This window comes from Gopherus flavomarginatus, chromosome 6 (assembly GCF_025201925.1).
Source record: "Gopherus flavomarginatus isolate rGopFla2 chromosome 6, rGopFla2.mat.asm, whole genome shotgun sequence".
NCBI classification, from domain to species: domain Eukaryota; kingdom Metazoa; phylum Chordata; order Testudines; family Testudinidae; genus Gopherus; species Gopherus flavomarginatus.
In genome coordinates, this window is record NC_066622.1 from 90,240,400 (window position 1) to 90,267,080 (window position 26,681).

At 42.9% G+C, this 26,681-nt stretch overlaps 1 protein-coding gene across 17 annotated transcripts in view; it reads right to left on the reverse strand.

Annotated features, from left to right (window-relative positions):
- The window catches only part of ANK3 (ankyrin 3), a 437,823-nt gene that overhangs the window by 72,994 nt on the left and 338,148 nt on the right, over positions 1 to 26,681 (reverse strand). For 7 of the 17 annotated variants that reach the window (XM_050958262.1, XM_050958264.1, XM_050958261.1 and 4 more), the window contains 3 exons: positions 14,459 to 14,582; positions 11,377 to 11,482; positions 2,530 to 2,636 (listed from right to left, as the gene is read on the reverse strand). In XM_050958262.1, the coding sequence (XP_050814219.1) occupies positions 2,530 to 2,636; positions 11,377 to 11,482; positions 14,459 to 14,582 (337 nt within the window). Of the gene's footprint in view, positions 1 to 2,529; positions 2,637 to 11,376; positions 11,483 to 14,458; positions 14,583 to 16,060; positions 16,429 to 26,681 lie in introns of those variants that run through there. The other 10 variants (XM_050958265.1, XM_050958257.1, XM_050958267.1 and 7 more) reach the window with 3 other exon arrangements.

Genomic DNA, 26,681 nt, shown 5'->3' on the forward strand with positions numbered 1-26,681 from the left:
ATTAATATAAGATAATTAGAAGCAAGCAACAGAAAATGTCAATAATTAGCCAAAGAAAAGCAACCATCAGAAAAATAATGAAAGCAATGCATTTGAGGGCCAACTTTAAAAATGATTTGGCTTCCATTTTATATATACTGTATCACGTTTTGTAATACATAATATGCTGTACGCTGAAAAAAGTCTTTTCTAAATGTAGCATTAATTTAAGGGTCATGTCTCCTCTCAGTATTGGCCTATAACTTCTATTAGCATTTCTGGGAGTTGCATGAGTGCTTGGACAACTGAAAAGACCCCGTAAGCTTTTGTGCCTATCAGAGATCAAAACAGAATTCAATGTGACATGGGTTCTTTGAATTTGTGTTATACCCACAAGCATGCTTCACTGTGTATCTTGGAAAATCAACCATTATGCTTGCATACAGCAGTTTATTTTCCAAAGTACAGTATAAGAAGATATATATCTGTAAACTTTCAAAAATTCAATTTGAAGAGAAATTTAATGAATGGCTTATGGGAGTTACATCTTTTTCAAATGCTCAGCTATATTGAGCATTTGAAAAAGATGTAACTCCCATAAGCCATTCATTAAATTTCTCTTCAAATTGAATTTTTGAAAGTTTATAGATATGGGAATGTACTGTGCTTAATCTAACGTATAGTATATTTACAGCCTAGGATCCAAGTCTTCTGTGTTTCTTATTAAAATAATGTTAGTGTACTAATTCTTTCACTGAGCCAAGGAAACCAAGGTTTTAAAAGATGCAACATGCAGACATGGGGAGAAGTGAGTATACAGGGTTACACCTGAAAAATTTAAGTCATAAGAACCTATGTTGTTTGTTCCAGCAAATCTGTGCTTAACCCATCTGTAGGTTGAAGGTTTCTTAGCAGATTTTGGAGCAGTGTAATGCTTATTAAGAGAAAGATGCAAAGCACAGACTGGTAGAAAGACTTACCTAAACTCAAAGAACAACATGAAAAAAATACCTTGGCTTAAAATGAGAAAAGCCAGAAGATTCTAAATTAATGCCATAATTCCTTCCTTTGCGAATGTTCGGTGATTTGGGGCTAGATCTTCCATTCCTTGCACACCAAAATCTCCACCCCTTTTTTTATGGTGAAATAAGGACATGGGACAAATTTTAGATTGTTTCTTCTGAATATGTGTACATGGGGAAAAGGGATAGCCAAGCAGGAGACGATTGTGCCTTGCTCTCCCTAATCTGGGAACACAAACTTGGCAAGTGCTCTGCAGATGGAGTTTTAGAGGGACATTCTAAGATATGCCTGGGAATTTTAGATATGCAAGGAATGCAGGATAAAGCCCATGCAAAATTGTCCATGATTGTTAGGGTCTGTGCAGGAGGGCAATTTCAGCTAAAATAACAATACTAATAGGTAAATTTTTAGTCTTAGAGCTGAATCTCCTTGAAACTCTGACTTCAATGTTAAGCACATGCTTAGGTACTTTGCTGGATCAGGACCTAAAATTCTACCTGTTAGTCCTCATCTTTTATATTGGTACTCTGCTTAGCTACATTCTTAAGTGCTTGGCTGACCTGGGACCTTACCCTTAACTCTGACTCTCTTGGAGCTTGTTGGTTTAAAAGGCACTCTTTACATTACAATAAGTGAAGCTAGTCATAAAATGTGTGTGTGTGAGGAGGGAGGGGGCAGAAATCAGTGAAAAGGAATACATAATTTTGTTTCCTGTTCTCGTTGAAAATTTTACTACAAATATTGATATTAGGTAAGCTCATGTGTGACACAGAATTCCCTTTGGTTATTTATACTTTTTAACTGGAAAATTCTACAATATGCATTTCAAACATCACCCATATCTCAATTACTTGTGGTACCACTGAGAAACACTGCAATAATACTGATGCTTTATTGGTAGTGAATTGTGTAATTAATGTCAAAAGAAAATTTTTGTTGGGGTGGGAAAAGGGAAGGTTTGGTGCAAATAAAAGAAAATTAAATTACGAGCTCTCATTTTTTATGGAAAAGTGAACAGCAAGTAAAGCATTGTATCTCTAATTTCATATTTAGAACAATTTAATACAACATAACTAAAATCATCCTAAGACATTTAAAAGCAAAGCATAAGCAACAGAAAAGGCAAAACAAGCTTATTACAGGAAGTTCCCTGTGGGATTTCAGCTTTTCCTTGCGCCTAGGAAATTAAGCATGAAGGAAAAATTTCATGATGAGATGCAAGACTTGAGCTCAGCACTCCTAATAACACTATTGAGAGGCCTTTGATTAAGGCACTGCCTGTCTCAGAAATTCATGCCCACATCTCAGATGAAACCTTCTGGAAGGCTGAAATACAAGTTCTTTCTTTCTATGTAATTCTTGATTATCTTTAGACCTGACCCTGTTCTCATTGAAGTCAACAAGAGTTTTGCCATTGGCTTTTTTAACTGGTGTAGGACTGGAACCATTACCAGCAATTTCAGTAGGTTATAATGTCCACATAACAGTACATTTTCACACTTAAAGGAAATCTGTTAAATGACCTACCCAGAATGGATGGGACTTGAGACAAGGTTAACATTGTCCAAGGTGTCTGCAGCCCAGCTATAATGTCTGAGAGAATCAGAATCAAATTCTCTTGGAAATGTCAGGTGCTTCAAAAAGATAAACAAACAGATATTTAAAATCAACACAAAAAAGTCAAACTTTTCTGCCCAGCACATCTCAACTCTGTCATTTTACAGTTAGAATTACTTCCTCTGCACACACTCCTATTGACGTTTCTCTGCTCTAGCAGCTGCAAATTACTGACCTAGGAAACACAGAATTCTCAAAGCAGGTTAAATGAATGCTACAGCATGTTAAATTTCCTCTTTTTCTGCTTTTGCTGCATCCCTAATTACAGTTCTCTCTCCCGCACTTTTGTCCAATTTGTATATACATACAAGGTCAAGAAAAAGCTATGGAAAATTGTTTGCTTGTGCAGAAAATTCCTAGGAAATCCATCTAGGGTTAAGTCTTGTAACCAGGGACAACCCTATGGGGGTGCAGGCCCCAGAACATAGGAGCTGAGTTTCTAAGGCCCAGGCACCACTCCTACTCCACCCCTTCCCCCCAGGTCCCACTGCCACCCTGCCTCTTCCCACCCCCGCTCCTTCCCCGCCCAGTTCTGCCTCCTCCCCTGGGTTCCTCTCCCCCCTCAGCGCCTCCTGAAGCCACAAAACATCTGAGCCGCAGCGGACAGTAGGAGCTGGGGAGTGGGAGGTGCTGATTGGCAGGGCCACTGGTAGGCAGGAGGCACTGGGGGGGAGGAGGTGGTGGTTCTGGGAGGGAGGCTCCTCCTCTCCCTCCCCTGCCAGCCTGCTTCTCGCTTCCCTGTTCGCCTCCTCAGCCCACTCGCCCGCCTGCCTCCTCACAATGCTATCGAAGCACGGGGCCCCCCAAAGCACAGGGCCCGGAGCAGTCACCCCGATTTGCTTTACCCAAGGGACGGCTCTGCTTCTAATCCTTACTTGCGCAAAGTTCCTGTTGACTTAATTGGAACTTGCGCTGGAACTGCAGAATCAGGCTGTCAGTGTGCCAACGTATGGCGGGATGTGGTATTTTTATGGAAGGCTGTTCCCCCTACTCACACACTTAAACACTGTTTAACTCTGCACAGTATTGGCCTCCTATTGTCATAATTAAGGCTATGTTTTAGTCACGAGTGTGCCAACGTATGGCGGGATGTGGTATGTGCCAACATATGGTGGGATGTGGTATTTTTATGGAAGGCTGTTCCCCCTACTCACACACTTAAACACTGTTTAACTCTGCACAGTATTGGCCTCCTATTGTCATAATTAACGCTATGTTTTAGTTATGAGTATTTTTAATAAAAATCACGGATAGGTCATGGGCACTAAACAAAAATTCATGGCCCCTGACCTGTCCATGACCTTTACTACACCTCTACCCCGATATAATGTGACCCAATATAACATGAATTCAGATATAATGCATAAAGCGGTGCTCCGGGGGCAGGGCTGCGCACTCCGGTGGATCAAAGCAAGTTCGATATAACGCAGTTTCACCTATAACGCGGTAAGACTTTTTGGCTCCCGAGGATAGCATTATATCGGGGTAGAGGTGTATATACCTCTGACTAAAACTGGGGGGTCATGCTTGGGGGGGGAATGGCCCGAGGGGCACCGTGGGTGCTCGGGGAGATGGCTGGAGGGGCACAGATGTTTGGTGAGGACGCGGCCCAGGGGGGGCCACAGGTGCTCAGGGTGTGTGTGGGTGCTCGGGGGAGGAGGGGGCGCACTGCAAGTGCTGGGGGGTATGGCCCGGTGGGTGCCGCAGGTGCTCGAAGGGGGGCGCAGTCTGGGAGCACTGCGGGAAGGGTTGGCAGGGCTGGGGCAAGCTCCCTACCAGACTCCTGAGCTCCACGTGCTGCCTCCATTCTGCCCTGAGCCCTGGCTCTGCAGCCTCATTGGCTGAGAACTGCGGCCAATGGGAGCTGCAGGGGCGGTGCCTGTGTGCAGAGGCAGCACGTGGCACTAGGAGCTGAAGGAGGGGAGTTCCTGTCACTCTTTCGGGGAGTCCCGCACCCCAACCCCCAGCCCTGAGCCCCCTCCCCCCAAACTCCTGCTGCTGGGGGGTGGGGAGAGACTGCCCCAGCAGCAGCCAGTACAACTGGCCTGGGGGCTGCCAAAGCTGCTCAGGTGGCTCCCAGGCCAGTTGCACCAGCTGCTGCAGAAGTCATGGAAACCATGACTTTCATGACAAACACAAAGCCCTAGTCATAACTGAATTTCAAATATTGATAAGTCAATCACACTAGAATAACGCTGTCAGACTTTCAGCTGGGTCCCTAAAGTGTTACTGCATCACACAATGAAATTGTCCTTTTTGCAGGAATTAAGTAGAACTCAAAAGAACTTTTTCTTCAGGGCATTAACTCAGTTTTCACCATCCCATATAGAGGCATTTTGGGGACAATGCCATGTTGTGGTTCCATACATTCTTTCGGATTGTGTTGGTGAAGTGCATCATGGCTGAACTTTTTTTTTTAAATCAGTTATACTGTTTAAATCATCAAATACTGCATGGGCATATTTTCTGAGAGGAATGCAAGTGACATGAATGCAACTAAAACATGCAGGAAGCACTGTCAGACATCACTCCAAGAAAACAATGTGCTTGTCACTCAGTACCAAAAGCCTGTCTAATGGTTGGGTAGATCACTCTGCTCAAAATTTTAGTGCTTCTCGTAAATAAGATATTTTTGGTTGTACCCAAAACATGAATAAAGATAGCAAGTACTCTCTGACCTTTTATCTTACATTTTTTAGACCTGAAACTCATGAACTGCTTTGAACACAAATTACTCAAATCAAAGATGAGATGGTAAACATTTCTGCATTGGGAATAATGTATTGGTTCCATCTTTATATACTGGTAAATTAAAGGTAATTTAAAAACAAATCCTTTTAAATGGGAATATCAGTTCTAGTCATAAATCCAACAAATATCAGCACAGACATATGAAAGTCCTCCACTGAGAAGGTTTCATAAGATAAACAGCCAGTAAGTGTTTGTTTTAGGCTAGAACCTGCATCCCTCATTTTACTCATTTTCAATGTTTTTTTCTTTAAATGTTTCTTCAATTTTGGCTTTGTTTTCAAGAAAGTCAATATCCTCACAGCATGTCTAAAAATCTTCAGGGTTCAACTCTACTCTGTCATCTGTCCAGCTGTACATCAGACATAGTTTTTGATTTTCTCTTCTTTCGGTTAGCTCTTTTATTAGGGTCTGTTTCTTCTGTAAAACACTTACTTCAGACAATCAGGTGCAATGATTCCAGTAAGCAGACAACAATATTATGGGCATGTAGCATGTTAAAGTAAGGCAAGTGTTGAATACCTACAATATGCTAGCCAGGCCATTGTACAAGAATGACAAATTAATTTTTAACGCAGGCAGTTTCTCTAATCCTTTTCAACGTGGCATTAGCAATTCTTCCATATTCCACGGAGAGGATAAATTTTCATCAGGATGCCTTAACTTTCAAGTTCATGTGGAAATGCCAATCCCATGAATTTCTATTACCCTGGATTTATGTGACTTCAAAAAAAAAATCACATGATGATTTATCATATGGTAGGTATAAAAGCTAAATTAAGGTAAATCCCAAAAGGTTCATGGTCTGGTTTGAGGTTTAGTTACAAAATTTAGCTAACCCCAATCTGACAGATTATTATTTCAAAATTATGCGAACTGCCAACATTTGTGTATTTAATGTAATGTGTGGGAGGCAACAGGATCAAGGATTTTTTCCACTGTTTTGGGGGAAATGGTGTGAAATTACTGCCCCATCCCAATGGGGAAAAAAATCGCTGACCAACTTCCACTGGTGAAAAATAGCAGTCCAAAATTAGGGAGAAAGCGAAGATTTGATGACAAATGCATCAAAAAAGGGGCAGTTAGCAATTTTCCCATTGTTGGCTTAAATACTTGCAGGCACTCAGGGGACCAGTGTCATGGAGCTCTATCCTCCATTACAGCATATATCTTGGAAGATAGGTCCGGCATAAAAATTTGTCATAGTAAACTAGCAGATGAGAACACGTCACAATTCCATCATACTTGTGAAGAAGGGAGCTACACTCACTGCCACTTCTTTTCCCATTACCCTATGCCCTAAATAAAATCTGCCCCCAAAATAGCACATTGCCCTGGATGGAGATGCAAGCCTGCCCATCAGAGCTGCTGTAAGACTGCTTGCAAATATATTTAGTGTTTTCTAGTGCTTTGTCCAGTAATCAGCATAGTCTCCAAATAACAAACTCCAGGGAAAGGATCTCTATTGTCTGGTCCATTATTTTCTGAAAAACTGCAGATACCTACAGTAGATATCTGTTTCACTCAAAACAGCTCTCTTGGAAGTATTTACAGCCACCAATATTTTACATCCTGCGGCCAGGTCTGCCTGCAGATAACTTTGAGAGAGGATCAGGTTGGTATGCTGTCCCTTCTGTTAGTTGGACACAAGGTCTTAGGCAGCAAGCATCTGTTGATCAAGCTCTGGTGGGTCATCAAAAATTTGAAATGTCCACAAAGGCAAACAGAACCCTCTGCACCATGGACACAAAATAGTGAACAATACAGATTATGTTACTTCATCTGCAGTGTCTGCAATTCACCCAGCTGGTACTGGACTTGCACTGTATACCCTTTTGCAGTTGTAACCTGTCTCTTACCCTTTTCAGTTGACCCTTCCCTGATACAAAGAACAACCACATGCCTTTAACCCCTAAAAAAATCTTTTCCCATTCCCCACATTCAGACAAAGATCTTCATCTCGCCAGGCAATCCCTTCCTCAAAATGCTAGGTTTCTAGCCTCAGGAATAAAGGAGTACATCTCACTCGTCATGGAACTGCACTACACCATAAAGTCCCCTTAGCCACAATCTCTTATCTGGGAAGACGTTAGTGGAGCTAACAGGCTTCCTGTCTGCAGTTTAAATAGGGTTGGTTCCAATACTGACATATGTTGTTAACCACCACTGGTCATCATCTTGCCATCGAGTGAAATCTGTCTGGATTGCCTGCCCACCTGGGCTCTAGAGTCCTTTTCTAAGTATCTTTGCTTCCCACAATTCTGACAAACTGTACGTATAGCATCCCTAGGAGCTTCATGGCTCACTACACTGGAAACATGTTAGTGTCCATAACCATTTGTGTTTTGCTGTAATCCTGTCTCCAGCACTATTCAGAATTTTTGCTTCTCTTCATCTTGTATTGGGTGGCCTTATCAGCAGCAGGGTTTCAAGAGTGCATTGCCAAAATTTCACTGATTTCTCCTAAACGCAGTAATACTGCTAGTTGCATGACTGCATGGCCTTGTGTGATACGAGAGGTGCAGCAAACTGTGATCCTTTCCCCCAGGAGAGCTTACCCAAACAGGAGAGATTCAGCAACCAACTGTGATATCCTACATAGTGGATAGACTGGTTAATTTAGGCTGTCTACTCCAAAGGCTGATTTGAGTGCCTGCCATTGTGAAGTAAATAATTCTGAAGAGAAAATCATTCAGATTCTAATCGACTTGTCTACATCTGTGGTAGCAAAACAGGACCCTGAAGGAAGAGAGACCTGAACTCTCTCCTTGTATTAGGCTGGCGTTGCACATGGTGCTTTGGACCGATGTCTTTCCTAGTTGATGAAGACTAACAGGGAAGTATTGGGCCCAATCTTGGTGGAGATTGTCAAGGCCACCATTGAGAAGGTCCAACTGGTCTTAGAGGGCTTCAGAAACGTCTCTCAAGAAACTAGCACTCAATGCTGAAAATCAGGGCTGCTACATACTGATTTTTAAACTTCCATATCTGGGATGGCTCTTGATTTTCATCTGCTCCCAGATGATCTTAGGAAGAACTCACTATGGTGGCTTTTCTCCATTTGCATCCATCCAAGAGGCCGTGCCCCTCTCTGTCAAGTGCAGACCTTGTTGCAGTAATTCATGCCTTTTTCACTGCACTGCAAAATTATAATATGGTAATGAGCTCTGCATAGGACTACCCTTTACGTGCACTCAAACAGCAAGATGCTGCAGAATAATGTGGCTCTTTGCTAAGTGCTGTATCTCAGCATATGCACATAGCATGAATACTTCAGAATCTGCACTGCCTTTCTGTTGGTTTCCAGGTGGAGCTGAAGTGTAAGTTTGGACCTATAAAACTCTTTGTAGCTTGTATTCCTGAGACACAAAACTTTTGTTCTGCTGCAGCAGAGATTATCTGGAACTCCTTTGGTATATGCCAACTGTTAGTAGGATGTTCTTTTTGTGGGCCCCTTGCCCTCAGAGTAACTTCCTTCCACTGCAGTCAAAATAGCTCAAATACGTTGACCTAAGCCCACTGATTTGGGCAGATGTTGAGGTGGGGTGAGGTTTGAGGGGAGTCAGGTGAAGGTGAGGATTTGTATTTCAGGACTAGAGTTTTGCAGGAACCATGATGGGAAATTCTGATTTTGTTGGAATGACTTCTTTTATACAGAAAAATGTTGGTTTGTTACTGCTCTTTTCACCATGACAGGATCATGCTTTTAATCATCTGTCAATGGTGCAAAGAACCTGGAACAGACATTCTTTTTATGTTGTAATTGAAATAGATAGATGTGCAGTTGGAATCAAATGTCTGGTTATCATCAAAGTGATTCACAACCTTCCCAAACTTACAATAATAATCACACTCTGGATCCTTTCCTGATCATAACAAAAGTCCTAAGAGCAATTAAATTTAAATTAAAATAACATTCCATATTTGATTTTCAGGAAGACTCCAGCCTGGCCTCTGTCTTAGAGGGCACAAAATTCTACTTGCAGTGAATTGTATTCGCTATTACAAAATTGAAATCATAAAAATGAAGATTAGATATGAAAAAGAGCCTTTAGAGCAGTGGTCACCAACTGGTTGATCACAATCGACTGGTCAATCCTAGATGATCTCCCAGTCGATTTATGACCTCCAGTGGTGCAGTGGGGCTGCCACTAAGGCCGACTCCCTGCCTGTCCCAGCCCCATGCCGCTTCCGGAACCGGCCAGCTCCTGCCTCCAAACTCCCTCGCAGAGCCCGCACTCCTCTTGCACCCCAACACTCTGGCTCAGCCCGGAGCTTCCTCCTGCACCCAAACTCCCTCCCAGAGCTTGCACCCCTCACCTATCCTGCACCCCAACCCTCTGCCCCAGGATCAGCCCAGAGCCCTCTCCCGCACTGCGAACCCCTCGCCCCCAGCCCAGAGCCTGCACCCCCTCTCGAACCCCTACCCCAGCCCAGTGCAAGTGAGTGAGGGTAGGGGACAATGAGTGATGGAGGGGGGAGGATGGAGTGAGCAGAGCGAGGCTTTGGGGAAGATGCAGAGCCTCAGGGAAGGAGCGAGGTAGATCCTGGGTTGCCCTGAAAATCAAAAAGTGATCTTGGGTGTAAAAAGGTTGGAGATCAATGCTTTACTGTATTGCTCAGTATCAGCATTAATGAGAGCTCCAGATTTGCTGTTGTTTAATCCAAGAACTAAGTCTTGTTGAGATCCTCTAGAGCAGGGGTTCTCAAACTGGGCGTCGGGACTCCTCAGGGGGCCGTGAGGTTATTACCTGGGGGGTTGCAAGCTGTCAGCCTCCATCCCAAACCCTGCTTTGCCTCCAGCATTTATAAAGGTGTTAAATATATAAAAAAGTGTTTTTAATTTATCAGGGGCGGGTCGCACTATGTTGCTATGTGAAATGGATCACCAATACAAAAGTTTGAGAACCACTGCTCTAGAGGAAGTAGAGTCTGTGACAGCATATGCAGAATTGAGTTTGCCTCAAAAGTACAGTTACCCAATATTCTTCACAACAGATCTAAGACACAATTACTGATAAATTATGCTTCATTTTCCAGTTCTCCTTTGTAATACACAGTAGGTTTATGGAGCACAACAACCTTCTTTAATACTTGTTTAACAATCAAAAGTGGGACTTAAGTGGTATGTGCTAGTCTTCTGAACAGGGGTCAATTTCACCCTAAGTGCATGAATAAAAATCTACTGGATCAGACCTCACATATTATGAAGATAATTCACAATACAGCTATGCTATCCTTTTACCCCAAAACTGACATGAAATTTTTTATTCAATTTCTGAACAAATCTATAGCTTTTCTGTTAATTTACTAGAATAAATCAGTCAGATTTTAAATTTTTAAAAAGTCTGTCTAGCAAATTCTGAGAACTCATAAAACAAAGCAAACAGCATCTAGTTATAACCACTATTAACTTTTATAAGTTCTTTCCCACACTGTAAGCAGCTCTAGATTCAAGTTTTGTTGAATTAATCATTATACAAACTTTTAAACTAGGTTAGAAGTTAGTGAAAATAGCTTCATCATAACCACAAGGCCAAATTCTTCCCTTTGGATGCATATGAGGGACATCAAGGGCATCCCACAAGTGCACAAATGAGCACACCTTAGTCCATGGCTTGTATTACTGCATTAAAAGGCTGCAATAACACATGTGAACATAGGGATTAATCCTGCAAGCTGCTGAGTACTTTGGCACTAATCCTACAAAACATTTAAGGGCATGCCTAACTACACAAGTAGTTTCATTGACTTCAGTGGGACTACTCACATGATCACCGTTAATTATGTGCTTACATGCTTTGCTGGATCAGGACCAGAGTGCTCTGCTTCTTGCAAGATCAAGCCCACAATGGAGCAAATCCCTCAGTCCTTATTTCAACCATTTTCTTCCCCCATTCAGGCTAATGGACATGGTAAGTGGTCTCAGTAAGCAATGTAAAAAGACTGAAGAACGTGGCCTTACATAGATAAAACATAAATACTAGCCAGGTGGTACAAAGCACATACCGGATCCTTTGATGGTACCAGCAATTCTTCAATCATCATGCTGTCTCGTGCATAGGAACTTCTGTTCAGAGTGTAGGACCTATCCGAACTGAAGGAGCGGAGGCTGCTGTATTTACAATTTACCATAGAACATGTAGATGACAATGGGATGAACAAAAAAAAAATTAATACATGCAACTTCCAGGGAAATGCAAAAGATGATAAAATATACATAATCGCTGAAGTAGAATAAATGAGACACTAAAAAAATCGAATATTAAATTTTTATAATGTTATTTTCTTTTTGATCATACTCATAACCAATAGTCCCAAGGAATGCTTGCTTATTGCTTTGGTGTTCGGATTGAGATTAAATCTATGCAAAAATATATTCAGATATTTATGCTAGCTCTGAAGAATGTCCAAAACACTTTTAGGCCCTAATCCTGCAATTGAATCCATGCGGGTGGATCCTGACCTCACGGGGTTCTGTGTATGTGCAGGCTCTGCCCACACACATCAAACTGCAGGATCAGGGTCTTAAACTGGTTCTATTTTCAGAGTTTGTCTCAGCTCTTTGGGGCTGAGCTACTTTTAACTTTATTATGAAAACCCTATTTATTCATTTTTCCACTAAATCAAAATCATAGTAATTTGTAAAAAAAAGGTTCCTTGTTCACAAGGAAAGAGTAAGGAAAGACATTAGTTTTTGGTGTTATTTTGCTGATGTTATACACTTTGGAAATTAAGAATGACAAATCTGAATATGCTGTGACTAAAGAAAATAAATATGGGCGCATATTACATTTAGCCCTGGAAGATACATATAGTATGTGTTAGAAAACATGCTACAAGTTCAGACATGCTTGCTAAGTGACTAAAAAAGAAATTCAAACAAAAAAACAGCATCTAGAAAGATGAATATGATTTTAAACAAGTATCTTCTTTCAATTTAAAGCTCTACAATTTACTACATGCATCTTGTTCTTGTTACTAGAACTTTTCTAAGTTCCTCAAAATATTCATTAAATTTCTCATTACACTACACCCTGCTAATTTTAATGGAATCAGAATTGGAACCTTTATTATTATAAGCATACATTAATCAAACTTTTTAAATTATAAAGGCTGTAAAGAAATCATGTCATATTTGTTATGTCACCATAAAAATAATATTTTCTAATATTAAACACAAAAAGGCATGCCACTGCACAATGCTGAGTAAAATGAAAATGAGCAATGGCAAAGCAGAGAAAAGTCATGAGGGTGTCATGCCTTCTTACCTGACTTTAGGACTATTTAAAGAAATTTATAGGGAAAAGAAACAGGAGAAATAGAAAGCGAGGAATCAGACAGGAAAAAGCAAAATGCTATGGCTGGATGACATATTTAATGTATTTTTTCTTAATGTTACACTCAGAATCAATAATAGGATAAAGTCACAATGTGCTTTTTGCTAAATGTAATAAATTACATGAAAGGGCACTATATATTTGTCTCTTCTGAGCATAACATATACGTATGCAGATGTAAGAATGAGTTACACAGAAACAAAGAATAATGGTGCTGTTAAAATCAGAAGTATGAAAGCCTTAGAATTCTCTCAAGCGAAAAAAAAGGAGGTAAAATTCCATTCTTAGATACAGATGATAGATCTCAGCTTGGATATTCTGCTTTCCCACTCGCCTGCATGGAAATTATACAGGTGAGCAGAGCAGAGTAACAGGTGACGTTTATCATGGAGATCTCTGAGCAGAATTTTGTGCATTACCTGCATTCTCTTCGCCTCCACTTCCCCATCTATGTACTTGAACATTTACCACATACTGAAACTACAGCATATTGATGGGCTTTGTCCATAATATAACTTATATTTTAAAATTAAGATTGTTAACTATGTTATTTAACCATATAAAACTATTAGATTTTCCTGTAAAAGTAATTTTGCTTATCTTCTAACTAATACATACACTATTTTTAAGAGTACTTTAAGATCCCTTCTAGATGTATTATAATATAAACATTTATTACATTACCTGAGGATTATAAGCAAAACAAAAGAATACAGAGCATTACTAAATGAGCAAAGTCAAAGTGCATGCTTCAATATCTAATGCAGCCACAACAAACAAGAGTGAAAAATAAACATCAAGCTTTACCTTATGGGAGATGCCATTCACTGTTAGACAATGAAATAACTTTTTACAACAGATCATTAAACTATAGGAAAAAGTCCTCAGGGCTCTGGCTTGTGAAGTTTAATTATTAGCTTCAAAATAATTCAACTATCAGTAAACACCCTGCTAGTCCACAACTGTGGAAGTAATCTCTGCACATATAGCTTTGTTTGTTTCAAGCAAATTGTACAATGCAATAAGTTTTAGTAAAAATTTTCAACAATCCAAACATCTGTGCTAGAAATACAAGGGTTGAAATCAACAGTGTTCTGTAATATCTGTTTTGAAATATTGACCTATTTTCCTTAAAGAGAAATCTGTTTATTCCCTAGCAAATGAAATAGGGTAATGGATTTAGGTTAACAATAAAAGTGTAAAAAATTAATTTGTTTTTGGAATATTTTTATATTGAATGTTTCTATTTTATTCTTAATTTGCACCTTTAAAGAAACAAATGTATTGATATAGCCAAATGAATCTCATTCATTTTTGCCAGTTTCAGTCTATGATGTTTACATTCCTCTGATAAAGCAGGCACAGTAGGGAATATATAAACATGTGCTAATGACTGAAAGAAGCTTATTTTTGCTAGATGGTCTGTATTAGCTTTTAGACAGATGTTCTATGTAGGTTACCAGCTGTTTGAAAAGAATCACTTTTTATATTTCTAGAGCATGAGTGGATACCAGAAAAAATGAACAATTAATTTTCTGCATCATTGCCACAAGCCAACATGAATTAACAATACAAAACCAAACAGCAATGAATGTATATTTTAAACATAAGTGATTATCAGATTGCTGAAACATGCAACCACCATTTTTTATTTAAAATTGATTTTGGTAACGTGTGAAAATATGCACTGGATTTGAAACAGAGTGTATTTGTGATGAAGTATGAAAATTTAAAAACATTAAATACAATACCTGGCAGAGCGGGCTCCCAGACTAAAACCCATGTATCCTTCAGCAGGCAGAGAATCATCTCCCAACTCTTTTAGATCCTGCGGCCCAAGATATTTGTCTGTATCGCCTGTCATTGCATCCTCACCTGCCAGTAAAAAAGCAAACTGAAATCAGAAGTTATATGTATCATAAATGTTCATGTGTTCAGTAATTCATAATATACTTGTTGGAAAGCGGTGGAAGGAATCAGTCACATCACATCCCCAGAGGTTTTTTTTCCATAGTAGAATGTCAATTATCTACCATCTGCATAGGTTTGAAAAAAATTCTATACAAGTGGTTAGTATAAGGGACCAAAGTTCTTGATTCTATAAATCCACTGATTTAAGAGTTATACTGGGAATGAAGTTAGCCAATTATTATTGCAACCTAAGCCTCTCTCTATGGGTTAAACATCACTTAATGTCTTTGTCCCTTCCTTACAAAAAAAGACATGAAGATGAATGAAGGGCAGGTCATTCTATAATATTTAATAGCAGCTTTTAGTCATTATCTGTTTGCAGATTAGCATTGAAGAGTGAAGCATGTTTGAATGGACACTGAATGGAAGGCCAAGCCCACCACCTCTTTTGACTTTCTCCCAAACGTTTTACAAACTTGAATTAGTATTAGATTTTTCTTAATACTTTTTACATTAATATATGCTGAGGTTCCTAGCAGTATGATCATTTTATTAAGATAAAGTAAATCATTTGTCAAGAATCTTCATTACTGTATATGATGGGGGAGTGACATCATGACTAATACTAGCATAGATTAGAGCAAAACACATATCTAAATTATTCTTGAATTACTAAGAATCTGAAGTTAAAAATTCACCCCAGTGACTGTGCTAATTTCAACAATGCTAGATATATATTAACTAACAGCTGTCTAGATATTAACTGTGAAGCATAATCGATAAATTTGAAAAAAGCGAAAAGGAAAACTGAAAGTAATAAAAGCTGCTCTTTAAAAAGAACACAGACCCTTTGAAAGGGTTAACTAACTAACTTGCTTTCACTAAGTGCATCTGAACACCATTACATCATACTGAAAACTACATTCCAGCAGTGACAGAGCAGGTCTAAAATATGCCCCTTGTCGTTTTAGGATTTTCTTTTCTGTCCTCTGTATAATACAGAGTACAGAGCACTGCAACTAAATTTATTACATTTATAAATTCAAACTCTATCCCTTTTCTTGTTGAACACGTTTTTGAGTACATAAAAGTTGCACAAAAGAGAAAAGAATTCACATGTTGCATTCACAGAGGTGACTGATTCATAAAACTCAGCTATATTTTTCCAATTCCTTCATTCAGTAGAGTTCAGACTTTCCATTCACTTAACTCAGGAAACCACAGACTGAGCTCTGTTTTTAAACTACCAATCAATTCTAAAAATACCATTTCGGCTTCTGTTTGAAAACGACAAAATAAACAGATCAACTTTCTACTGCAGCGCAGCAACAGAGATTATTTTAAGTAACAATTTAAAGGCTAAAATGTTTGTAATATATTATAGAGCATAAAATTCTGAAAAAAAAAACATTGAATACTAAATTTAACTTTAAAAGTCTTACTGTTTTGGAAAGCCATTTTCACCAGTCTGGTCTATAAGATTTTTTTTTCCTGATGTTTCCAAGAATTCCTATTAGTCCTATTAGTCTTTAAGCAGTGATTAGGAGTTAATCTCCAAACCAGCACAAGCAAACTAATCCCTGTGGGTCATATTCACTTTCCACACAACTGAGATCTTCTTAACACCTTGATCTCTTCGTACGTATTTTAAGAAATGTGCATCTTTGTCCTCTCAACTCAGATAAAAAAATCTTTGCAAATATGAAACAAAGTGAAAAATAATGACAACTTATTTGAAGTTAAGATCCTTTTTAATCACTCTACAGACTTCCTTTTAAAGCTTCTTCTGATTGGATTAAAACTTCTTTGGCAAGCCTCTTGAATGGCGACATAAATGCAAGCACTTGAGTTATTTGTATGTAAATAGGGGTACTGCTAGGGTGTAGCTTTTCTGTAACTTGACACCAAGGGAAGGCTCAGAGGCTAAATATGTAACACAGTACTGACTGGGGCTGCCTAAAATCAAGGAAACCGGAGCTAGGCACAGTACTCCGTTGGCCGGGGATTCCAGCTGAACTAGTATTAATGCGACATTACAGACACAGGGCTAAGAGACAAAGGTACATACACTAAAGTGTTGGTTGGACCAGGGAGTGCCACTGAGCTGACAGTGATTTTTCAGATCTCGGCTAAGCAGGCAATGGATACGACAGACGCTTCTTAATAGCTATTCTCAGGTGAAGGGCCGGAAGGGGTTGCCTTTGAGCTCTGTAGCGGACTCGAGGGCTTGGAGGAAAATCTGGCTTCAGCGCTAACCAGAACCTTACAATGCAATCTTTCAGCCCCCGTCAGAGAGCAACAAGACAAGTAGCCAGCGATGGCCGAGATCCTGGCTGGCCTGTCTGCAACACAGAGACCTCTCGTCTCTGGTGGGCGGTGAGAAAGGAGAGGGAATGTCATTCTGCCACCACGAGAGAGCCGCAGGAAACAGGAGATGAGTGGATGGCTGGGAGTGGAATCTCTGGGTCAGCTGGAAAACTCTCTCCCTTTCTCTTCCCCTCCACCCATTCCACTGTGTGTGTTGTGCTGCTTTGCTGCACCACTCGGGGTGCCTGTGCAGCGGGGTGAAAGGGAGCAACATGGTGATCTCCAAAGGTCTCTGTGTGGGCGCTTTAATCTCTTTCTCTGCGCTGCGAGCATACCGGGAGAAGAGGAGCACAGCGCAGCAGCCTGAGTGGGGGCGAGCCAACATGGGGGGGAGGGGGCTCTGAGCCTCCCCCGCTGAAGCCGCAGTCTTGCTGGCAGCAGAATGGCGGAGGAGACAGGCGCATTGCAGGCGAAAATCAAACATGAAGAGTTAGATCCCGAAGGTTCCACTCTTATCAAAATGAGAAGCCTTGAAGTGCTAGTTACAGAGCCTCCAAAGGGCTTCATGAGTTGTGGCTAATCCTCAGCGTATAACCACATAGCTACAAGCACTTCCCCAGACCCCAGCCACAGCAAAGCCAATCCGACTGTCAAGCAGTAAAAAGTCTCCCGTGGCCACGTGCTCATGTATAAGCTCACTTACTGAGAAGAGAGATGGCCCCAAGCAAAGGAGTTCGAATCTGGATCCCGATCAGGTACTAAACTTTCCTACACTGATGGGGGATTTGGAACCCATAGTTTGGTTCAACTGCACTATAGAGATAGGTAGGGATAGCCACAAAGTTTGGATCCAGATCTGAATTCTTCCCAAATTCAAAGGTGCTCAGATCCAGAGCTCCATTTCCATATCAGAAGGATTCAGCTGAGAATGATCATAGAGAAAACTGAAATACACACCAGGGGAAAAAAATAGCTGACTGTGAGGAGAAGCAGAGCTGTTACAAGGAATTTTTGTGCGGAGGCAAGGGTCGGCTCCAGGCGCTTTGGACTCCCTGAGTCCCACCGCCAAATTGCCACTGCCACTTCATTCATTCTTCGGCGGCAATTTGGCAGTGGATCCTTCTCTCCGAGAGGGACTCTGGGACCCACCACTGAAGAATGAAAGAAGTGGTGGCGGCAATTCAGCGGCAGGTCCTTCCCTCCGAGACGGACTCAGGGACCCGCCGTCAAATTGCTGCCGAAGAAGTGGCAGCGGCACAGCTGCCGTCGAAGGGCCACCAATCACGGTAGAGCTGCGCCCCTCCACTTTGCACACCCGAGGCAAGTGCCTCACTCACCTCACCCTTGTTACGGCACTGAGGAGAAGGTAGTAGGCGAGAGAGGCAGCTCTGAATAATAAGGGGTCAGAGTTGGTTCGACGGGGTGGCTGATTGCTGGGAGAGTGGAGAGAGCTGGCCACCAGGAAAATGGGAGAGGCCCTTACTTGGGGTGACCATATTTCCCTATGCTGAGTATGGGACATCTAGTAAAATGACTGATATTCAAGCGAGTTCAATGACAATCAATCAAAACTCTGCAGAACAAACATTCATATGATCAGGTTGACTGAGCCCCTGTTAAAAAGAAATACTGCCTTGTTGGATTCTTTTTATTTACCTTTTAATCTTTAAAGGGTTAGGGATTACACGGGGAGGGATGACACATACCCCCCACCCCACACAGGGAGAGGTGACGCACATGTACACCTCTCTCACACAACAGGGTTGACCGACGGACCGAACTCTCCTTGCCTGGTGTTCTTCACCCTCCACTGGCTGGGTCTCTGGGACGGACCTGCATCTCCTGGTACCTGGCGCCACATCTTCTTGAAGCAAGATGTGGCGGGGAGGGAGGGGAGAAGGGCACACAGAGTCACCTTCCCCCCCCCCCCCCAGATTTCTGGCAGGGTTCACACCGGAATGTGGTCAGCAGCAGCCTTTCAGCACCCTGGGAGGGAAGGGACGAGAGCTGCTTGAACGGCAGGAGGAGAGGGACAACCTGGTCCATGTCTTTGCAGATCTTATCTCTTCTCTTCTCTCCTGTCCCCACCCCACCCCGGAAGCAGCTTGTCCCTTCCTGCCCATACAGCACAGGCAGGAAGGGGTTAAGCCCTAAGGATTAATTGTGCACCAGGGCCCAGGGAACCTGACTGCAGGGGCTTTAGTGAATCCTGCCAAAGAGGTGGCTCAGCAGGGAGGAGTGCCTAGGGGATAGAGCAGCCCTGCGCTCCCTGCGGGCAGGACGCAGAGGGGGTGAGGGGAGGGAGTGAAAAGGGTGCTAAGCCCCTGCCCTGAGGGCTGCTGTGGAGCCTGCAGGTTCAGAGCGTGAACAGGCTGGAAATCGCTTCCCCCACACCGCCACTCCAGAGCTTAGCTGAGGGGTGGAGAGGCTTCCTCCTGTCACTGCTATGCACTGCTTTGGCACATGCAGGGCTTGGCAGGTCTTGGGCTTTCCCAGGGCACCGGCCCAGCCAGAGTAGTCGGGGAAGGAAGGAGCCTGTCGGCCAAACTGTTGGTGATCTGAGCGCTCCAACCAGGGACTGGTTCTCCACACCGCACTGGGAGCAGGTCGCTCCACACTGAGGGGATATGGAGGAACAGTGGAGTGGGAGAGGGGGGTGAAGGGTCAAAGCAGGGAGAGGACAGCAAGAGGGGGAGCTTGTAAAGGGCTGATGGGTGGGCAGCAGAGGTGACGTGTAATCACCACCTGGCACCTGCCCACACACACCAGCTACTGCAGCTCACAGCGTGCAGCCAGCACCGGCCAGAAACAGGACAGGGGCCCTGCTGGCTGAGAGCTGGCATGCAGCAGGGGCTGCACTGACAGACCGGCAGGGGGAGCGGATGGCTGTGCGCTGCATCTTTGCCCCACCACCAGCCTTGCACATCTACCCCCGTCATCAGCCACTGGACCTCCCCCCTGCACTCACTGCTGGTGGGCAGGGATCCGCCCAGCAGCAGGACCCACCAGTACTGATGGAGGCGGAGGAAGACAGAAAATATGGGACTGTCATAAACCTAGTCCCAGATTTGGACCTTAGCGTCCAAAATATGGGGGTTAGCATGAAAACCTCCAAGCTTAGTTACCAGCTTGGACCTGGTAAAGCTGCCACCACCCAAAAAATTAGAGTGTTTTGGGGCACTCTGGTCCCCCCAAAAACCTTCCCTGGGGACCCCAAGACCCAAATCCCTCGAGTCTCACAACAAAGGGAAATAAACCTTTTCCCTTCCCTCCTCCAGGTGTTCCTGGAGAGATACACAGAAGCAAACTCCGTGAATCTAAACAGAGGGAGTCCACCCTCTTTATTCCCAGTCCTGGAAACACAAGCACTTCCCTCTTCACCCAGAGGGAATGCAAAGTCAGGCTAGTAAATCTAACACACACAGATTTCCCCCTGGCTTCTTCCTCCCACCAATTCCCTGGTGAGCACAGAATCAATTCCCTGAAGTCCCCCACTACAGAAAAAACTCCAACAGGTCTTAAAAAGAAAGCTTTATATAAAAAGAAAGAAAAAGTACATAAAAATGGTCTCTCTGTATTAAGGTGACAAATACAGGGTCATTTGCTTAAAAGAATATTGAATAAACAGCCTTATTCAAAAAGAATACAATTGAAAGCACTCCAGCAACTATAGACATGTAAATACAAAAGAAAAAAACAATAACCCCTATTGTTTTTATGATCTCTGTACTCACAACTTGGAAACAGAAGATTAGAAAGCAGGAAATAGAAATCCCCTCATAGCCGAGAGAGAGTCAGGCAGAAGACCAAGAACAAAGGACTCACACACAAACTTCCCTCCACCCAGAGTTGAAAAAATCCTGTTTCCAGATTGGTCCTCTGGTCAGGTGTTTCAGATACTTCTTTCCAGGTGAAAGAGACGTTAACCCTTAGCTATCTGTTTATGACAGGGACAATTTGCCCTTTAAGAAAAAGTCAGGAAGCCTGCAGGAAGGCTTAAATATGAGAGTGTCCCTTTAAAAACAGGATGACTAGTCACCCTACCCTTACTCTCTAGTTTATAAGCAGAACTTTACTTCTGCTTTGTTATTAGGAAAGTCTATATTTATAAAATTGATTATTTGTAGGAAAAAAAAAGCCAACATTTAAAATCTGCAACTCACACACACAGAGTCTAGATCATAGTCTGATCACATTATACAGTGAAAAACCAGCACCACAAAGCGAACAAATAGGCTCATTTCATTACTGTGGTCCTCAGAATCATCAGAACCGTTTCAGGAAAAATCAACCGCCATCCAAGCACACTTCTTGTCACTGGAGAATCTACCAGTAAGGCAGTGGTGGATTTAGAGTTAGTGAGGCCTTGTGCTCAGCTTCATTTATTGGTCCCCTCCTTAGGACCCAGCCAAGAAAAAGAACATTCTCTTTTATCTCCCTTCCTGCCCTCATTTTTCATTTTTTTTCTTCATCCTCCTCCTATAAGTAATAGAAAGTAAATGAAAATAAAGTGAGGTATCTTGATTGTTTTTGTAGTCTAACTTATTTTTCCACAGAGCACTTGAAAAATCGCTGAGGGTCTCGGCGGACCACTTAATGATCTTTCCAAATATTGTTTGTACCACTGGCTACCTATTGTAAAGTGCTTTGGATAAGAGCACTTTATAAAAAAAATGTAAAAAAATATTGGGGTGTGGGGTCTGGCCAGGACTTAGGGTGCTGGAGGAGGCTCAGGGCTGGGAGTACAGGGTTTGGGAGGAAGTTATGGTGCAGGAGCAGGCTGGGAGTTGGGGCACAGGGGTAGACTTCTAATGGCACCAGTGGGTGCTCAACCCCCCTCTGCCCCTGGCCACTCCCCAATGCCACCCCTGCCCCACCCCCTTTCTGCCCCCATTCCAACCCCTTCCCCAAAGTCCCCGCGCCAACTCCATCCCCTCCCTGCCCCTAATTGACTCCTTCCCCAAATCCCCACCCTAGCCCCACCTCCTCCCCTGAGCGCAACATGTTCCCGCTCCTCCCCCCTCCCTCCCAGAGCTTGCTACAGCTGTTTGGCAGCAGCAAGCGCTGGGGGGGTGAGGAGCAGGGATGCGGCATGCTCAGGGGAGGAGGCAGAGGAGGAGGTGGCAGGGGGCTGGAGGTGTGTGAAGATTCAGGAGTCAGGCCTGGGAGTGTGTGAGGGGGTGCAGAAGTCAGGGCTGGTGGTGCAGGGTCTGGGAGAGAGTTAGGGTGCAGGAGCGGACTAGGGGTTGGGGTGCAGGGTCTGGCCAGGAGTTAGGATGCAGGAGAGGGGTCAGAGTTGGGGCAGGAGGTTGGGGTGTGGAGCACTTACCTGGGGCATCTTCCATTTAGTGCGAGGGGTGCAGGTGGGAATGGGGTGTGTGTGCAGGAGCTCCCGTTTGGTGCTCAGGGTGGAGGTGAGGATGTGGGGGGTGCAGGAGTCAGGGCTGGGGGATGTGGGCTGGGGTTGTGGGGGTGCTCCCTGCTGCCACCCAAGCCCCCTGCCCTGAGCAGCTCATGGCAAGGGGTGTGGGGGGTATGTGTAGGGGGAATGCGGGGACCCCACCTTTGCTGTGCCCTGCCCCGATTCCACTCCCTTCCCCAAGGCCCCACCCCCGCCTCTTCTCCGTTTCCTCCTCTGAGTGTGTTGCAGCGCTGCTCCTCCCCTCCCAGAGCAAGGGCAAACAGCTGTTTGGCAGTGGGGGCAGCACTGGTGGGGGAGGGACAGGAACACAGCAGGCTCAGGGGAGGGGGAGATTGGCTGCTGGTGGGAGCCTGCAGCAGGAGCCCGCAGGACCAAGCTTCTGCCCCCACAGCTGCCTGGCCCTGGGGCCCCCTGTCGTTAGGGGGCCCCATGCCAGGGCACTCAGTTTTACTGTAAATCCACCTCTGCAGTAAGGGATATGATTTTGAAGGTGGTCCAGAGCTCTGACTAATTTCTGCTCTAAAGGAAATCATGTGGGAATATTCCAAGACTATTTCCCAACTCTGATTATAAAACAAACATTTGCTGAGGTCAAATGTCAACAGCAAGTACTGGGTATTAAATATATATTTTTACTGTACCATCCTGTGATGCAGAGTATTATTTGGAAGTCAAATTTTGATCCTCAGATCCTCTGATGAAGTAAAAATCTTTGCTAATGAAAAGATGCAACAGGTGCAAACAAACCTGATCTTACGTAAATCCAACGAGCCAGATTAATAACAGGATGACTATTTTCATGGCTTCAAGCTATATCCTAAATAAAATTACTTTCCTTTCTCTAGTATTTTTTTTTCTCTACTAGATGTAATGGGAAAAGTAGCAATATTCTTCTATCAATGAATTATGTTGTAAGATCTTCCCCTGTGGATCTACATGATCTCTGTTTAAATTCTTAAATATGTATCCATTTGTGCAAATACCTTGTTTCAGGTTCTACTAGACATTACTTTTGAGATATGTTTGAGGAAAATCAATCAGGAATTCAGATTCATGGTAGGCTACTGGAGCAGAGGGAATACCGTTGACCTACATCTGGGGCAAGGGACATGAAATATAGTTTGTAACTTCTGTCCATTCTAATTTGTGTTTAAATTACAAAAAGAGCTTTATACTTATAAAAATATACAAAAAAGAGACACTTTAACTACACAAACCATAATGGAGAAAATGTAGTTCATATCACTAACGATTTATTTTCCCCAGTAAGAAGAGAAGAGATTTTTTGGTTCAGATCTTGTACTTTAGACTTGGAAACTTTTCCTGAGGACTAATAATTGATACAAACATTTTGTGTGTGGGACATACAGAGTTACATCATTAGAGTTGGACTGTGATTTGTACAAAGCCACATATAGGGTGCACTATGGAGCTGTATTACACCTTGGGAAGCATTAGGAATAAACTCTACCTCAGAAAGCACAATCTCTCCTAGGTGGCTTTGTGCACTCAAGGGATGTGCATGTACCCCATGCATAAGGATAACCCGCATTGCTCCCCACCCAAATGAAAGTTCCACTTCACAAGCCAATATGCAGGAAACATGGGGACAAGACCTCACCTTCTCCTTGTGCTTTTCTAGATGATGTAATCCTTGAAGGCAAAGTATTACTCTTAGACACTAATTTGACGGGTGCTTTTTACAAACTTCAAGACGACAGGGTGGACAGGTCACTCAACAAACCAGAATGACAACTGGAAAAGGAAGTTGGGAAAATGGAACCAAAATAAAGGCTTTGTTTCAGTGTTCCATGTATGTAAATACGAATGGATATGATATGTTGTAAGCAGATATGTAGTAGTACTGGCACAGAGAAAGGACTTCCTGCAGAAGACATTATGTTTGCCAGATTGGCCAACTAAACCTACTTTTGTCTGTATATATGCCCTTCAGAAAAGAAGAGAAGAGAAGCACCCTGCCACTTCAACAGATGGACAAGAATGTCGAGAGTCAAGACACCATTTGCAGGAGTTGCATGTTAATGGCAAGGGGATTTACAGCTGGGAATGTTGAAATGGCTCTTCTGGCTGAGCTGCAGAAACTGTACTTCAGAGATTATCCTGTATCATTGCTAATCTAATTGTGAGCTGGATTACCTTGATAGAATACTTCCATCAGGCTGTACAGCCATTTTTACATCCAGCAGAATAAAAAAAATATTACATGTTGGACATGGTCATTCCAAAGAATTTTACACACTTCCTTTTAATTCTGTGGGAGACTCAAGTAAAATGGCTGAAATAAACTCCATGTGGCTGTGTATAATAAAACTAGGTTGAGATGCTGAAACCTAATCCTTTCTGGCTCAGATGACAAGAATACTGTGTTTGAAAGGAATATGAACTCAGAAGAAATACTGAGGATAAAATATATTTTCAGACAAAGTTATATTAGGTGAAGTAACACTAAGAGATGAAGTATCTAATGAAAACTAGTCTGAGCACAATCCCTCTGTGCTGTGTTACAACTTGGTATCCTTCATCTCTTCTTTCCTACTACACTACAGATTGAAACAGTGTTTTATGAAGGAAGAAAATGTCATCTTTATTATCCCTGGATAAACACAGATACAAATATTATTTAGCGGTCATATGATACTACAGATAGCCAGTTTGTTGTATATTTTTTCCCATCACAATCAGTCCAGCTCCATAGGAAAAAGGACAGGTGACAAAGGACAGAGGAGCATATTCCTTTCTATTCAAAGACCTGGCTTCACACAAGTATGAATAAATACGAATATCAAACGCCTCAAACTTTACTCAGCTGTAAAACTACATTGCGTATGGAGCTTGACACCTTCCTTCAGTTCTTAGCATTTAAAAACAAAAAACCCCATCGATAACAGACTTTCAGGAATGGCAATGTTTTGGTTTTTCCTAGTTGCATCCTGTTATCCTCCAGATCCTCTCATGTGCCCCGGGGGCCCAACAATATACTCTGATGACCTAGAAGGGTGTCTGTCTAGTGCACGAATGGGCAAACTATGCCCCTTAGGCCACATCTGGCCCACCAGCTGTTTTAATCAGTCCCTTGAGATCCTGCTGGGGAGTAGGGTCTGGGGCTTGCCCCGTTCCAGCACTCCAGATGGTCAGGGACCGCTATGTGCGGCTCCTGGAAGCAGCGGCATGTCCGCCCTCTGGCTCCTATGCATAGGGGCAGCCAAGGGGCTCCGCTCCGCACACTGCCTCCGCCCCAATTACTGTCCCTGAAGCTGGAGCAGGGACATGCCGCTGCTTCCGGGAGCCACTTGACGTAAAACGCCACCTGGAGCCTGCACCCCTGAGCCACCCACAATGCCTCAACCTCCCGCCCCAGCCCTGATACCCCTCACACCCTCCAAAGCCCTTGGTCCCAGCCTGTAGCACCCTCCTGTACCCCAAACCCCTCATCCTCAGCCCCACCCAGAGCCTGCACCCCCCACCCCATATGCCTTGTCCCAGCCTGGAGCCCACACCCTGAACTCCTCATTTCTGGAAACTGCGTGCCCAGCCCAGAGTCCATACCTCCTCCCACACCCCAACCTCAATTCTGTGAGCATTCATGGCTGGCCATACAATTTCTATACCCAGATGTGGCCCTTGGGCCAAAAAGTTTGCCCACTCCTGGTCTAGTGTATGATGGGCTGATCTGTGTGACATCTAGTCACATCAAGATAGGAATCTTCATCATATGGGTTAGATCATCTTTTTGGGAGCTTAACTGTTGTTTAAATTGAAAAGTTTGTCTTCACCTACCGAAAACAGATAGTAAAGGGTTAACAAGTTTGTCTTCACCTACTATAAACAGATAGTAAAGGGTTAACAAGTCCAGTAAACCTGGCTAACACCTGACCAGAGGACCAATCAGGAGACAAGATACTTTCAAATCTCAGTGGAGGGAAGTCTTTGTTTTGTGCTGTTTCTTTTGTTCTCTGTTCTCTCAGGGATCTAAGAGGGACCAGACAGGTATACAGACTCTCCAGTCTTCTGTTCAATTTAGTAAGTACCAGTCAGAAAGGTGGTTTAGTGTTTTTTTGTTTGTTTTCTTTATTTGCAAATGTGTATTTTGCTGGATGGATTGTATCTCTGTTGCAACTTGTATTTGTGCTGGGGGGAGGATTCTCCCTGGTGTCTATAAGCTGAAAGACCCTGTAACATTTTCCATCTTGATTTTACAGAGACAATTTTTATTTTTTCTTTCTTTTATTAAAAGCTTTTCTTTTAAAAAACCTGACTGATTTTTTCCCCCTTGTTTAAGGCTCAAGGGAATTGCGTCTAAACTCAGCAGGGAG